Source organism: Engraulis encrasicolus, unplaced genomic scaffold (genome assembly GCF_034702125.1).
Source record: "Engraulis encrasicolus isolate BLACKSEA-1 unplaced genomic scaffold, IST_EnEncr_1.0 scaffold_28_np1212, whole genome shotgun sequence".
NCBI classification, from domain to species: Eukaryota; Metazoa; Chordata; class Actinopteri; order Clupeiformes; family Engraulidae; genus Engraulis; species Engraulis encrasicolus.
In genome coordinates, this window is record NW_026945577.1 from 1857731 (window position 1) to 1870739 (window position 13009).

The following is a 13009-nucleotide window of genomic DNA, read 5'->3' on the forward strand; positions in this document are numbered from 1 at the left end:
GGATTACCCCAGACCCTCCACTTCAATGCAGTGGTGTCAAAAGTAAAAGTTAAAAAAAAAAAAAGAAACAGTTTCTTTCCCACACAAGGAACTTATCTGAGTAAACAGTAGTCTGTGTACTCGTCTTACAATCAACTAACTGTGCATTGGTTGGATCAAGTCTGTGGTGGGTCCTTGATAGGTTTTCAGTGCTTTTCAGTAACAACACAGTCTATCTATCCAATTTGTTACAATGGAGTAAATGGTGTAACAGCTATGTAATGCCATGTGCTAGTGGTGTAACAGCTAAGTATGCCATGTGCTAGTGTTTTAATGCACCACAAAAGTACTTTTACTTTTACTTTTGACACCTCTGCTTCAATGAAGTCTCCCATATTTTTTTCATTGACAGTCGGCAACCATAATACATACGTATAGTTCGGCCCCTTTACTGGGAGGAATTAGAAAAAACCTTGTTGATTTTTAATCGAATACCCCTGGACTATACAGTATACCCAGCTCAAAAAATGCTCAAATATACAGTATACCCACCANAAAGAAGTAGACTACACCACTGATACCTTCAGAGCCCATAGTGGAACCCGGCCCACATTTTGAGAATTACTCTGCTATATAAGAATTAGGATTATCACCAGGCTTAAATGTATTCCCCCTAAGTAACTCTTCTAGGGTACTCATGTATTTTGAGTGGTAGTGACAAATATAGTGTTGTGTGCACCCGAAAAGGACTGTATTGAAAAGGGGCTGGTGCAGGTAACAACAAACACCACAGGCTGTCCGGCCAGAACAGTATGAAGATGTCCAATGAAGTCAGACACACACAGATGAAGAAGTGAAACCGTGAAAACCGTGAACCGTGGTAAACCGTGGTTTTATCTCAAAGACGCACGGAATGTCACTAGAGTACATGAGTGGACGCTGGGATCCTGAAACGTCCAAGATGATGTGAAAGATGGATCCCAAGTGTGCATGGAGTCCCCGTCCGATGAGTGGTCTGACTAGTGACCTCTTGTCCTGGCCCTATATGCTCCCAGCTGCACAGCAGGGTGCCGAGCCAGGGGTGTTACCAGCAGGCCAGGACCCACCTCTGGAGCCGGAAGGTCTGCTTGCTGGGCCAATCACTGCCTACCCACACACTCGGTGCATGACGGAAAAGTACCGGGTCTGTAGGTCAGTGAAAGGGGTCTGTATGTCAGTAGCAGGGGGAGCGCCTGTTGCCGAGGGCCCCTAGCAACCCACTATAGGGCCACGAACGGAAAATCACCGAGTGCACAGGTCAGGCAGAGGAGAGCAGTAGAAGGAGGGGGGACACAGGTAGCCCACCAGCAACGGGGGATGGGCAACCTGCTAAGAAGTTGTGAGGAGAGGCCTGACTGTTGAGGGCTCAAGGGACTCAGGGCTCACAATTCTTAACAGGTAGTACCATTTACTATCAGCAGAGAGCGCTATTAGACAGGACGCTGTGTGTGTGTGTGTGCGTGTGTGTGCGTGCGTGCGTGTGTGCGCCTATGCTAGATTGCAGAAGTTAGCCGACGGAAAGTGAAAGAGTGTGACTAAGCACAGATGTCTCAGGGCAGTTTAGGTGTAACCCAGGAAACAGTGCACTCTGTGGGGGAAACTAGTATTTGCATTGCCAGGCTTGAGTGGGTCTGCTAGTCCCAGAATAGAGCAGCACTACTGCCAGATGTTCAAGAGTTCCCACCAGATTTCAAAAAGGCGGCATTAGTATTGTTAAACCATGTGATCCTATTTAAAGATTTAGAGGTCGTAATAAACTGCCATGCTCTTGGTACTCTTTTCATTGTTGAGTGTGTCATGACCACTGGTTCGTGAGTGGCAGCTGCTTAAAAGGACACCACGCAGATTTTAAACTTTTATACTTTTTTAACTTCTACTTTTTTTCTTTTTAATTTTTGGGACTCTCCGAGCAAGGAAGCTTTTCATTGCTCATGAATTCCTGTATTCATATGCACATGACAATAAATACCCTCTATCCTTGTACCCTTGTGCATAACATACTGTATGTAATATGACTTAACCAGAAATAAAACCACCAGCATATTATATAACTTATGGCAGGCGCAGATCCTTCTTAGGATGAAAATATATGAAAGGATTTCACCATTTCAAAGACAAAAGGAATAAGTCCAAAAATCTGATTAAAATGATTTATTTGTAGAAATGGTCGAAATGCAAGGAAACCTCAAAGAAATAAGCACTTCAGATTGTCAAATGATATGACAGAATAACAAAGAAACATATATTTTAAATGCCACTTAGAGCTTCACACACATAGAGGGAGGAAGAGAGGAAGAGTCCCTATCAGGCACACTCTAAATCAGAATAATGACATAATGACATTAAAGCAGAGCCTAGGAGCAGTCTGATTTCTTCAGGATCTTGGTGACAGTCTGGGAGCCCCGTGTTGCCTGGCAGGTCACTGGGACGTCCTGGGTCCACTCCTGGAGAGGGAGGGTCAGGGTGCTGCTCCAGCTGTACAGGCCGTCCTTCTGTGGGCCCCAGAGACTGGTCTCCCCGCTCCTGCTGCTCCCCGCTACAGACCAGCTCAGACTCCAGTCGGACGGGAAGCCTCCGTTAGCCAGGCACATGAGCGTGGCCGAACTCCCGCTGGTGTCCAGGGGGGGCAGCACTGTCAGTTTGGGAGTGGTGTCACCTGGGGAATAACGATAATAAAAGGGAGGAAAAGGGATACACAAGGTTATAATATGAAACGTGAAAAACAAGCATGCAGTAGATCAGAAGCACAAGAGTAATTCTTAAAACAATATAAATGATCACAATCATTTTTCGTGGTTAATTTTTAATCTGCGAAAACATTCATACACATTTTTTGCATAATACATTAAGACTTTTTTTAGGGAACACATTGAGTTTTAGGTCTTATCTTTCAGCCTTTGGTCTTCATTTACAGATTTCTCTTTTAAAGCACGTTTCGCAGTGTGCAATGTGCTCTTAAATTATTTTGAGAAGACACACAAGACGCTACATAAATTAAGCACAAATTACGGCTAATGCAATAAAACAAGATGTAATCATTTTGCCATGTAATGGGTATGCACAATTTTAAAGCAACTCATGATGCATAAATATCACACCACAGTACGTAATGCCCCATGCTTAGAGTATCCCACTATAGAGTGATCTATTGTGCTCACAACTATAACTGCAATATAAATTATATGTAGTGTACATTTTATATCGTCAAAGAAAGGTTCCCCCTTCCCCCTAAAAAACCTTACACACCAACTAAAGTTACAAAGATATAACCATTCCGTTGCCTCTCACATCAAGTCTACTGCTAAATGTGTACAGCAGTGCTAAAAAACAGTGTTTGCAGCTGTGCAAAAACCCATCGCAGCAGTTTAAGTGAATCACCCTCACATTTTTACATGATTTCACTAACTACAAAGGTGAAAGAACACAGGTCATTGTCTACCCAAAGGACAAACAAATCTGAGAAACACAACAAACTTAAGTTAAGTTGTTGATTACTCTAAAACAGACCGTTAAAAAGAAATAAGATTCTTCAAGGTCATAATTTTACCGCAACATAGAATCACACTCCATGGCCACATGAAGTTGAAACCTAAAATCTAAAACTGATGAAAAATGATCAAAAACTCTTAACTTACCTCCAACTTCAAGTCTACTGCCACCTCCGAAAGTCCACCACAGTGATACAGACTCATAGAGGCGCCGTACAAAAACCTCTTCACGCTACACTGGGCCTGACTGTCTGACTGTGCCGTTACAGGCAGTTGAACATACAGCAGTGAGTAGTAGTAGTGTTGGGAGCATAGCCTACTAAATCAATTAATATTTTGGATGCTCATGGATGATTGTAGGATTTAGGCCCTTATCATTTGCCATTGAAAGGAAATTACTGTTTAATGTCTAATCAACATTGTCTTCCTGACACACAGATATCAAAAGGTAAAGCCATGGTCTCTATAGTGTTCAGTTTTAGACAGCATTGTTTTCTGACATTTTGACTGGCTATGCAGCAATGACAAGCTTTACCTCACTGGTCTAGCTTATAATACTATGTGTTAAATAATTAGGCCTATGGGTTTATCTCACTGGTCTAGCTTATAATACTATGTGTTAAATAATTAGGCCTATGGGTGCAATGTAAGTCCTGTGCTTAACCTCTACCATGTGATCAAATAAAAGCATATAATGTTTTTCTGACTAAGTTCAATAACGCTACAATATCAGCAGGCAAAGTATCATCTGTCCTGAGACCTACTACTCACACTAGGATGTTTCACTGTTTAGAGTTTTACCCTAAACCATTCAGCACCTAATTCACCATGTCCTGTGATCAGAGGCGATTCTCAGGTCAGGTGGGACCCCAAGCGAAAGTGCAAAAGAATGAGCATTTGAACCAAAATCGCCACTACTGTGGTAAAATGTGGGCTGTTATTCACTATCTAGGGGCTTGGGGGCTCCAAGCGGCTGCCTGATGCAGCCTGGTGGCAAGATGCACCTTTGCCTGTCATAAACATAAACTATTGATCACTGGTTCTAAGGCTTGGTCCAATTGAGTTGTGGACTGGACCTCTCCAGTTTATGGCTAATGATGTCAGTAATGGCCCAAAAAAAAGAAGATCCATGCATGTTAACATGCAGGCCTAGTTGTCATTTCCTGTCATGGCCACCAGGGGATGGAGAGCACACACTATGGATGAGAAACTGGTGGGAACGGATGACGGTACATAATTTGCATTAGCAAACTAAGAAATGTGTGACTGATGTCTTTATATGTGAGGGAGACCAGTGGAGCATTCAACTCAGTGGACATTATCACAGGAAAATGACAAACAACATCACATTCATCTGGACTCTGCTGCTCTGTATTACAGGTAATGTGACATACAGAACTAACATAGACGATCTGAAATATACTGTATAGGCCTACTTAAAAAATGCACAATGTGTTATTATATTTCATTATTCAGCATGCAGGAGCCAGGTTACTGTGACTCAGACTCCAGCAGTGAAAGCTGCTCTTGTGGGACAAACCATCACACTCAACTGCAGGACCAGCATAAGCCTTAATAAGTGTCACTCTGGCGACTGTCTCTCCTGGTACCTTCAGAAACCTGGAGAAGCTCCTAAACTGTTAATGTATTATATAAGCACCCGCTATGGATCAACTCCCAGTCGCTTTCTTGGTGGAGGACCCAGTTATGGTAGTGCCTTCACTCTGACCATCAGTGATGTCCAGGCTGAGGATGCAGGAGTTTACTACTGTCAGAGTCAACAGTACATCAACAGTAAATGGGTGTTCACACAGTGATAAATCGCCATACAAAAACCTCCCTCAGTCAGGCTCCACATGACTGCACTGCTGCTGCTGGATGTCACTGCAGGTGCTCTAATAGGGTCTGGTGTGTGTGTGTGTGTGTGTGTGTGTGTGTGTGTGTGTGTGTGTGTGTGTGTGTGTGTGTGTGTGTGTGTGTGTGTGTGTGTGTGTGTGTGTGTGTGTGTGTGTGTGTGTGTGTGTGTGTGTGTGTGTGTGTGTGTGTGTGTGTGTGTGTGTGTGTGTGTGTGTGTGTGTGTGTGTGTGTGTGTGTGTGTGTGTGTGTGTGTGCGCGCGCGCGCGCGTGTGTGTGTGTGTGTGTGTGCCTGCATGTGTGTGTGTGAATGACAATTCATTTGAGACCGTGGTAGTATGAATATCCCAGAAACAAACACATTATATACAGTTATTTCCTGTCCGGTCCACATTCCTGCTACACTACAGTCTGTTCGGTCCACATTCATTCTAGACTGCAGTCTGTTCGGTCCACATTTCTGCTAGACTGCAGCCTGTCCACATTCCTGCTAGACTGCAGTCTGTCCGGTCCACATTCCTGCTAGACTGCAGTCTGTCCAGTCCACATTCCTGCTAGACTGCAGTCTGTCCGGTCCACATTTCTGCTAGACTGCAGCCTGTCCACATTCATGCTAGACTGCAGCCTGTCCGGTTCACATTCCTGCTACTGCAGACTGTCCACTGTTCTTCCTCTCCCTCTCCCATGAGGACACCAGGCCCACTTCCATCACCAAGCAATTGTGGTATTTCCAACACAAAAGAATTATAATTACTCTATGATGATGTGATTTTATTTTTATGAGGGCTTCTTTTAGATTTTGGTACTGGTGAATGATGTGTTTTCCTTGGCTGTTCTGTGGGGTACAAACGCTACTGCGCCACTAGAGACTCCCTCTCTCCTGCACCTGCCGTGTTGGGTGAAGCACAATGTGTTCAGTGGCTATGCATTTATCAATAGACCCAGTTTAGTGTTATCTTTCATATCTGCCTTCATGGCTTTCCAGTTGTCATGCGTAGCCTCTTACTACAGCAGGGGTCGCCGGCAACCCTATTCACTTGCTGAAAATGCTTCACTACATCATAACAACATTGCTATGACATTACAGAGAGCTATAGTGCTGTGCTAAGGGGTTAAACAATGAACTACATGTGTGCAATACACCACACAGCAATGGCCACTGAACTTGTGTTTGTTGTATCAATTGAAGAGTTCAGATGCAAAACCCCCTAACTCCATTTCTGAAGACCTACACTTCTATATTTTTAGGGAACCTGGTTGTTGGTTTGGTTTACATTCATATACTTGATAATACATATAAATAGTTGTATTACATAAATAAAATAAAAAATGTGCACTTTTGATAGGTTTGTATTGAATAAAATGAATTAAGATTAATTTCTGAAAAGGCACAGGGGTTTTTGCATCTGAACTCTTCGAATGGTTTCATCTCCGTATTCTGAGTATACAGCAAGTCTGTTAATTTACATTTGCGGACTATCAACATTTACATTCACCAAATGTAAATGACAGGAGATGTAAATGATTGTAGGGGACAACATCAACTGATTGGATAATGCACATGCTGCAACAGAAGTGAGGGTGAGTCAGAGGAGGATGCAAAGACTAAAGTCCAGAAACGCTCAGAGATCCTGTTATACGTTACTGATGAGGTGTCCTGTGTATTTCACAGACCAAGACTCACACGTCAGAAAATGAGTTGTCATCAGACTCTAGGGCAGACCCCCAGAATGACACTTGGTGTGGTAAAGTCTCTTCCTTGGGTGTTCAATATTAGTAGCCTGCATTGTGTTGTTGCCCCTTTTCCCCAGCAATGGTTTATTCCTGCAACACCCTCAACCCTCAGGGCTCCTTACATTTTCCAGCTTGGGGCCCACTTGAAATTTTGACAAATGTTTGGGGCCACGCCTCTGCTGAATAAACAATACAACTCAAATGAATAGTCCACAGCAACACAGCAACATATTATTTAGATTTTTAGAAAATTATTTAGACTTTATGGTTAGAATACCATCACAGCTCATTAGTGGTCCCTGGCCCACATTTTGAGAATCACTGTGTTAGAAGAATTAGGACTATCGTCAAGCTTAAATGTCTTCCCCCAAAGGAACTCTTCTGAGTGATAGTACCATTTACTGTCAGCAGAGAGCGCTATTAGACAGGACGCCGTGTGTGTGTGTGTGTGTGTGTGTGTGTGTGTGTGTGTGTGTGTGTGTGTGTGTGTGTGTGTGTGTGTGTGTGTGTGTGTGTGTGTGTGTGTGTGCGTGCGCGTGGGTGCGTGCGCGTGCCCGCACGTGCATGTGCGTGTGCGTGCGTGTGCGTGCATGTGCGTGTGTGTGTGTGCGCGTGCCTGCACGTGCATGCGCGTGTGTGGATGTGTGTGCCTATATGCCTATATGCTACTGTAGATTGCAGAAGTCAGCCGACGGAAAGTGAAAAAGTGTGACTAAGCACAGATGTCTCAGGGCAGTGTGGCTGTAGGTGTAACCCAGGAAACAGTGCACTCTGTGGGGGTGTGACGGGGCAAGTCTGCACCGTCACTGCAGCCAGGTGCTGCTTACCAATACAAGTTGCCTTCATGAACATTTTGTATCCACTACGGACATTTGTTTGGCTTTCTGCCACATTGTTTTCTAAATATGTTTTTGTTTCCCGTTGAGCATTGTTTAATCATTCCAGTCACCATTTCATGTTTACAGTTAGACCAGAGCCATTGATAACAGAGTTACGCCTACCTTTGATCTCGGCGGGAAAGTCACCTAGTGGCTGTGTACAGAGCCATTGACACGCTAAAGTTCTAAACAAACAGAGAGCCGTCATTGACTTCTACTGAGCAGAATAAGCCTTTCTACGGTAAGCATTGAATAAATATGCACACAAACGGGATCCATCCCATTTTTTTAGGTAATTCGTCTAGTACATCTAGGTGATATAAAATACTGTGTTGTTTACACGCTACTGTCGTAGAACTGGTGTGTTTTTATCACGTTTTGAGGGAAATCACCATTAGCTTAGCCAGGAGCCCGCCACTTACCTATGAGATGCTAACTTTCTTGGTAGCTTTTGACTGTAATCGCAAAAGCGTTGTGTTCATTATTTACACTACAAATATTAATTCGTTAAAAACTAATCACATACACTTGTATGTCTATAGATCTCTAGCAGTGAGACGCAGGCCAGCTTTAGCCTTTATGAGGCTGCATCAGACCTGCCAAAAACATGCATCGTTGCATGCAGGCAGAGTGAAGAGGATCAGGGCAGAGACGTGTAGTCCCTACACACGACTCTGAATTAGTGGCATGGAGCAGGGCCATGGATCTGTCATGTGGACTAAATAAATTATAATTAAAAAAAGACAACAACTGTATAACCAGTACTTGAGTGGGTCAATTAATTTTTTTTTTAAATGTATTTATGTATGTTTTGAACACAGAAATACACTGGATGCTCACTGCTATGGTGCCAAGTTAGACAATAACCTAGTGTGAATATGCATTTTTAATACTGTATACCTTTTGTTATTAACTGTGTGAAGGCATAGCATAATGGTAGAACATCATACAGACACTTGGAATGCTTTGTAAGCATCAAACTGTTGACAGAGCACGACACGCATGAAGAATTCACATAGGCCTAAGAGTAAGGTTTGAGGTTTCTTTTTGCTCAGCGTAACAGTAATACAACAACAAAACTGTACACTTCATAGTTGCAAAACTGAGCTAATGGAACATATTTACAGCAATGCAAGTGATAATGATAAAAAACAAGAAACAGATAGAGCAGTCCAGTTTTGGGTGCAAAACACAGGTAGTGTAACAGATGTAAAGAAACTGGCCATAATACAAACGAAACATCTGGAGTTGTTTTGGAATGGTGATGTGGGAGAAGAAATGGAGCCTATGCAATCCTACAGAGTGTGGAAGGCCAAAACAGGACACAGGCTTGTCAAGTGATCCGGTTTCTGTAGTACCGAGTAGTAGTAGTCTGTAGTATGGAGCCTCTGCAGGTGTCATGCAACTCACAGCACTCCTGAGTGTTGTGCCTGTCAACAACACAGACATGCAGCGGTCATACTCAACGTGTAACATTGAAATAGACAGAAAATTAAAACTGTAAAAGGGGTCTATGCTGCTGTATATGAACAACAAATATCATTATCAGTGAATATGGTACACCTGGAGCAATTAAGTGAAGAACCAGATGAAGGTGGGAGACAAGCTGTATGAAGACGAGCAATGAAATGAAGAATCACATTGTAATAACAATATACACACCATGACTGTGAAGGTGGAAGACAAGGTGTATGAAGAAGGGCCGGAAATCTGTTCAGGGGTCATCAGTCAATGATGAGTGAATATGACACAGCTGGAGCAATGAAATAAAGAAACACATGAAGTTAGGAAGGGCACTGACAATCTGTTCAGGGGTCATCAGTGAAGTAAAGAATCACATAGTAATAATAACAACACACCAAGCGGTGAATGTGGGGGCAAGCTGTATGAGGAAGAGCAATGACATAAAGAAACACATGAAGTTGGGAAGGGCACTGACAATCTGTTCAGGGGTCATCAGTCAATGATGAGTGAATATGACACCTGGAGCAATGAAATAAAGAATCACATGAAGTTAGGAAGGGCACTGACAATCTGTTCAGGGGTCATCAGTCAATGATGAGTGAATATGACACACCTGGAGCAATGAAATAAAGAATCACATGAAGTTAGGAAGGGCACTGACAATCTGTTCAGGGGTCATCAGTCAATGATGAGTGAATATGACACACCTGGAGCAATGAAATAAAGAATCACATGAAGTTAGGAAGGGCACTGACAATCTGTTCAGGGGTCATCAGTCAATGATGAGTGAATATGACACACCTGGAGCAATGAAATAAAGAAACACATGAAGTTCTGGGGTAATCAGTGAAGTAAAGAATGACATAGTAATAATAATCATCAGTGAAGTAAGGAATCACATAGTAATGATAGCAACACACCAAGCTGTGAATGTGGGGAGGGGGGCAAGCTGTATGAAGAAGGGCCGGATATCTGTGAATGATGAGTGAACATGACACACCTGGAGCAATGAAATAAAGAACCTCAATTGCTTTGAAATAAATATTACAGTTGTGCCTTCAATACCTCATCAGCTGTCATGGAGTTTGGACCTACACATATGAACTACAAACATATAGTACCAGACTATTCACATATACTGGTATATATGTCGTGTCAATTTCAATACAATAATTACCTTAGATTCACAAGGCATCTTACGCATCTTACTGTGTCCCACATGGTAGTAATGACAACAATAGGTACAGCCAGCAGTGTATGCCGAACCAAAGTCCCTAATCAAACACACAAAACAGATGAGTGATAGAGGAGTGATAGACTGGCAGACAAAAAAAATAGACATGAATCCACCACTCATTCAAATCAATCAGAAACTATTTGATTTCACAGATCTAAAAGGAGAAATACAGGTATACGGCGCATTGTCAATGCGGTGCACATCTGGCTACGGACTGTGCATAGTAGTTCGACTAGCCAACTTCAAAACTGTTCAGCAAACTGTTCAGCAACTGTTCAGCAAACATCCATGGTTTACTCAACAGAAATATATATTTCTCGGTTTCTGAAATACCTGGGGTCATCAACTTCAGTACTTTAATATTCGGGACTCAATTGTAATTTTTGTAGCTAGCCAACACATCCACACGTAAATGCTTACTCGCTACGCTAACCACATGCAGCTACATGCATTCAAATAGCTGGGAAGATCAAACCACGAATGTACACGGGTAATATGGCGTTATATGAATGTGGGAAGTAGAAAACACAGTCGTTTATGATACAGATAGTAGCGCATTGTATAGGATTGTAACGTAGCCACTTGTGAAGTTGGACCGGAGCCAAGCCGCTATGCTAACTTAAGCTACCAGAAGTGGTTATTCATTCCTAAACAGCGTTCGTCTTTAACATCGACATCGCAATTTTCATGCAAACCACATGCAATTACATAATTGAAGGCTATACTTTAGACAACGGATACTGAAACACAGAAAACATTTCGATTTGTTCTCCCATTTATCAACTTACCGAGAAAGGTGTCGACAGTCAAACGAAAGTCTACGGGGCCCACTTCCGGATATGGAACTTCTTGAAGTCTACAGGGAGGAGCCATGACACGGAAAATAGACCCCGCCCCTTGCCCACGTATGCCAATGGGATATACACAACTCTTTCCTATTCATGACTCTGAGTTAGACTCCCGTAATGTTTCTAATAGCGCGCTGAAACATCAAAACACTACGGTGAGGTTTACAAACGCTAGCGTCATCTGCCATTACAACCCCTTACAGTTAAAAACCATTTCATCATTACATCCCATTCGTCTTAAGTTAAAATAACCACACAACTCATTTCTTTGGTTCTGTTTATTTAGCTTTAAGTTTAAAATGCTCATGAGTAAAATGTTTTCCAGCTTACCAGCTCAGCAGCATCACCTCCAGTAACTAAAAGAGTCTGAACCGCTTAGCGGTCAGAATAAAAGTCTTTGGTCTTCCGGTTTCCCGGAAGGAAACCGGTTCATTATTTTAAAATGCTTATTTAGGCTGCAGTGTTCATGTTTGCATCGTCAAACTTCAGCGATTGTTTTTAATACTTATCTGTGTGTCATGTCATGTTCAGATGATGTCTTTAAAAGCTGTTTAAAGCGATTTCTAGAGTATCACCGTTTGGCACCCCTGTATTCATAGCGCAGCTTGGTACAGTCCATTTTGGTCACGAGACCAGTGTGTAGAAATGGTGCTTGATTTCATTCTAGCAAGAGAGCTGCTGGTGAAGAGACGTGCGTCTCTAAGCTCCGAGGTACTTCTTATAATTTTGCTAGCATAATTATTTTTGACATTTTGACTGCATTTAGTCATATGTATTTTTGTTTGGAAACCTCAAAGCAACAAGCACTTCAGATTCTCAAATGATATGACAGAATAAAAAAGAAACATATATTTTAAATGCCACTCAGAGCTGCACACACATAGAGAGAGGAAGAGAGGGTGAGTCCCTATCAGACACCCTCTGAATCAGAATAATGGCAGACATTAAAGCAGAGCCTAGGAGCAGTCTGATTTCTTCAGGATCTTGGTGACAGTCTGGGAGCCCCGTGTTGCCTGGCAGGTCACTGGGACGTCCTGGGTCCACTCCTGGAGAGGGAGGGTCAGGGTGCTGCTCCAGCTGTACAGGCCGTCCTTCTGTGGGCCCCAGAGACTGGTCTCCCCGCTCCTGCTGCTCCCCGCTACTGACCAGCTCAGACTCCAGTCAGACGGGAAGCCTCCGTTAGCCAGGCACATGAGCGTGGCCGAACTCCCGCTGGTGTCCAGGGGGGGCAGCACTGTCAGTTTGGGAGTGGTGTCACCTGGGGAATAACGATAATGAAAGGGAGGAAAAGGGATACACAAGGTTATAATATGAAACATGTGAAAAGCGAGTCATGCAGTAGGACAGAAGCACAAGAGTAATTCTTAAAACAATATAAATGATCACAATAATTTTTTGTGGTTAATTTTAAATCTGCGAAAGCATTCAAATACATTTTTTGAATAATAAATTAAAACTTTTTTTAGGGAACACAGTGAGTTTTCGGCC

General features: G+C 42.8%; 1 long non-coding RNA gene and 2 gene segments (V, D, J or C); all 3 read right to left on the reverse strand.

Annotated features, from left to right (window-relative positions):
• Positions 1-2277: 2277 nt before the first annotated feature.
• LOC134443199 (immunoglobulin kappa constant-like) lies at positions 2278-3685 on the reverse strand. The segment is given in 2 exon segments: positions 2278-2674; positions 3654-3685. A coding segment is annotated over 1 exon segment (237 nt).
• A 5155-nt stretch (positions 3686-8840) lies between these two features.
• LOC134443147 (uncharacterized) lies at positions 8841-11618 on the reverse strand. The gene is made up of 3 exons (XR_010033581.1): positions 11462-11618; positions 9635-9725; positions 8841-9402 (listed from the first exon to the last, which is right to left on the reverse strand). It is a non-coding gene; the product is annotated as an uncharacterized LOC134443147 (long non-coding RNA).
• Positions 11619-12328: 710 nt separating this feature from the next.
• On the reverse strand, positions 12329-12773 carry LOC134443218 (immunoglobulin kappa constant-like). The segment is given in 1 exon segment: positions 12329-12773. A coding segment is annotated over 1 exon segment (237 nt).
• Between the last annotated feature and the right edge of the window lie 236 nt (positions 12774-13009).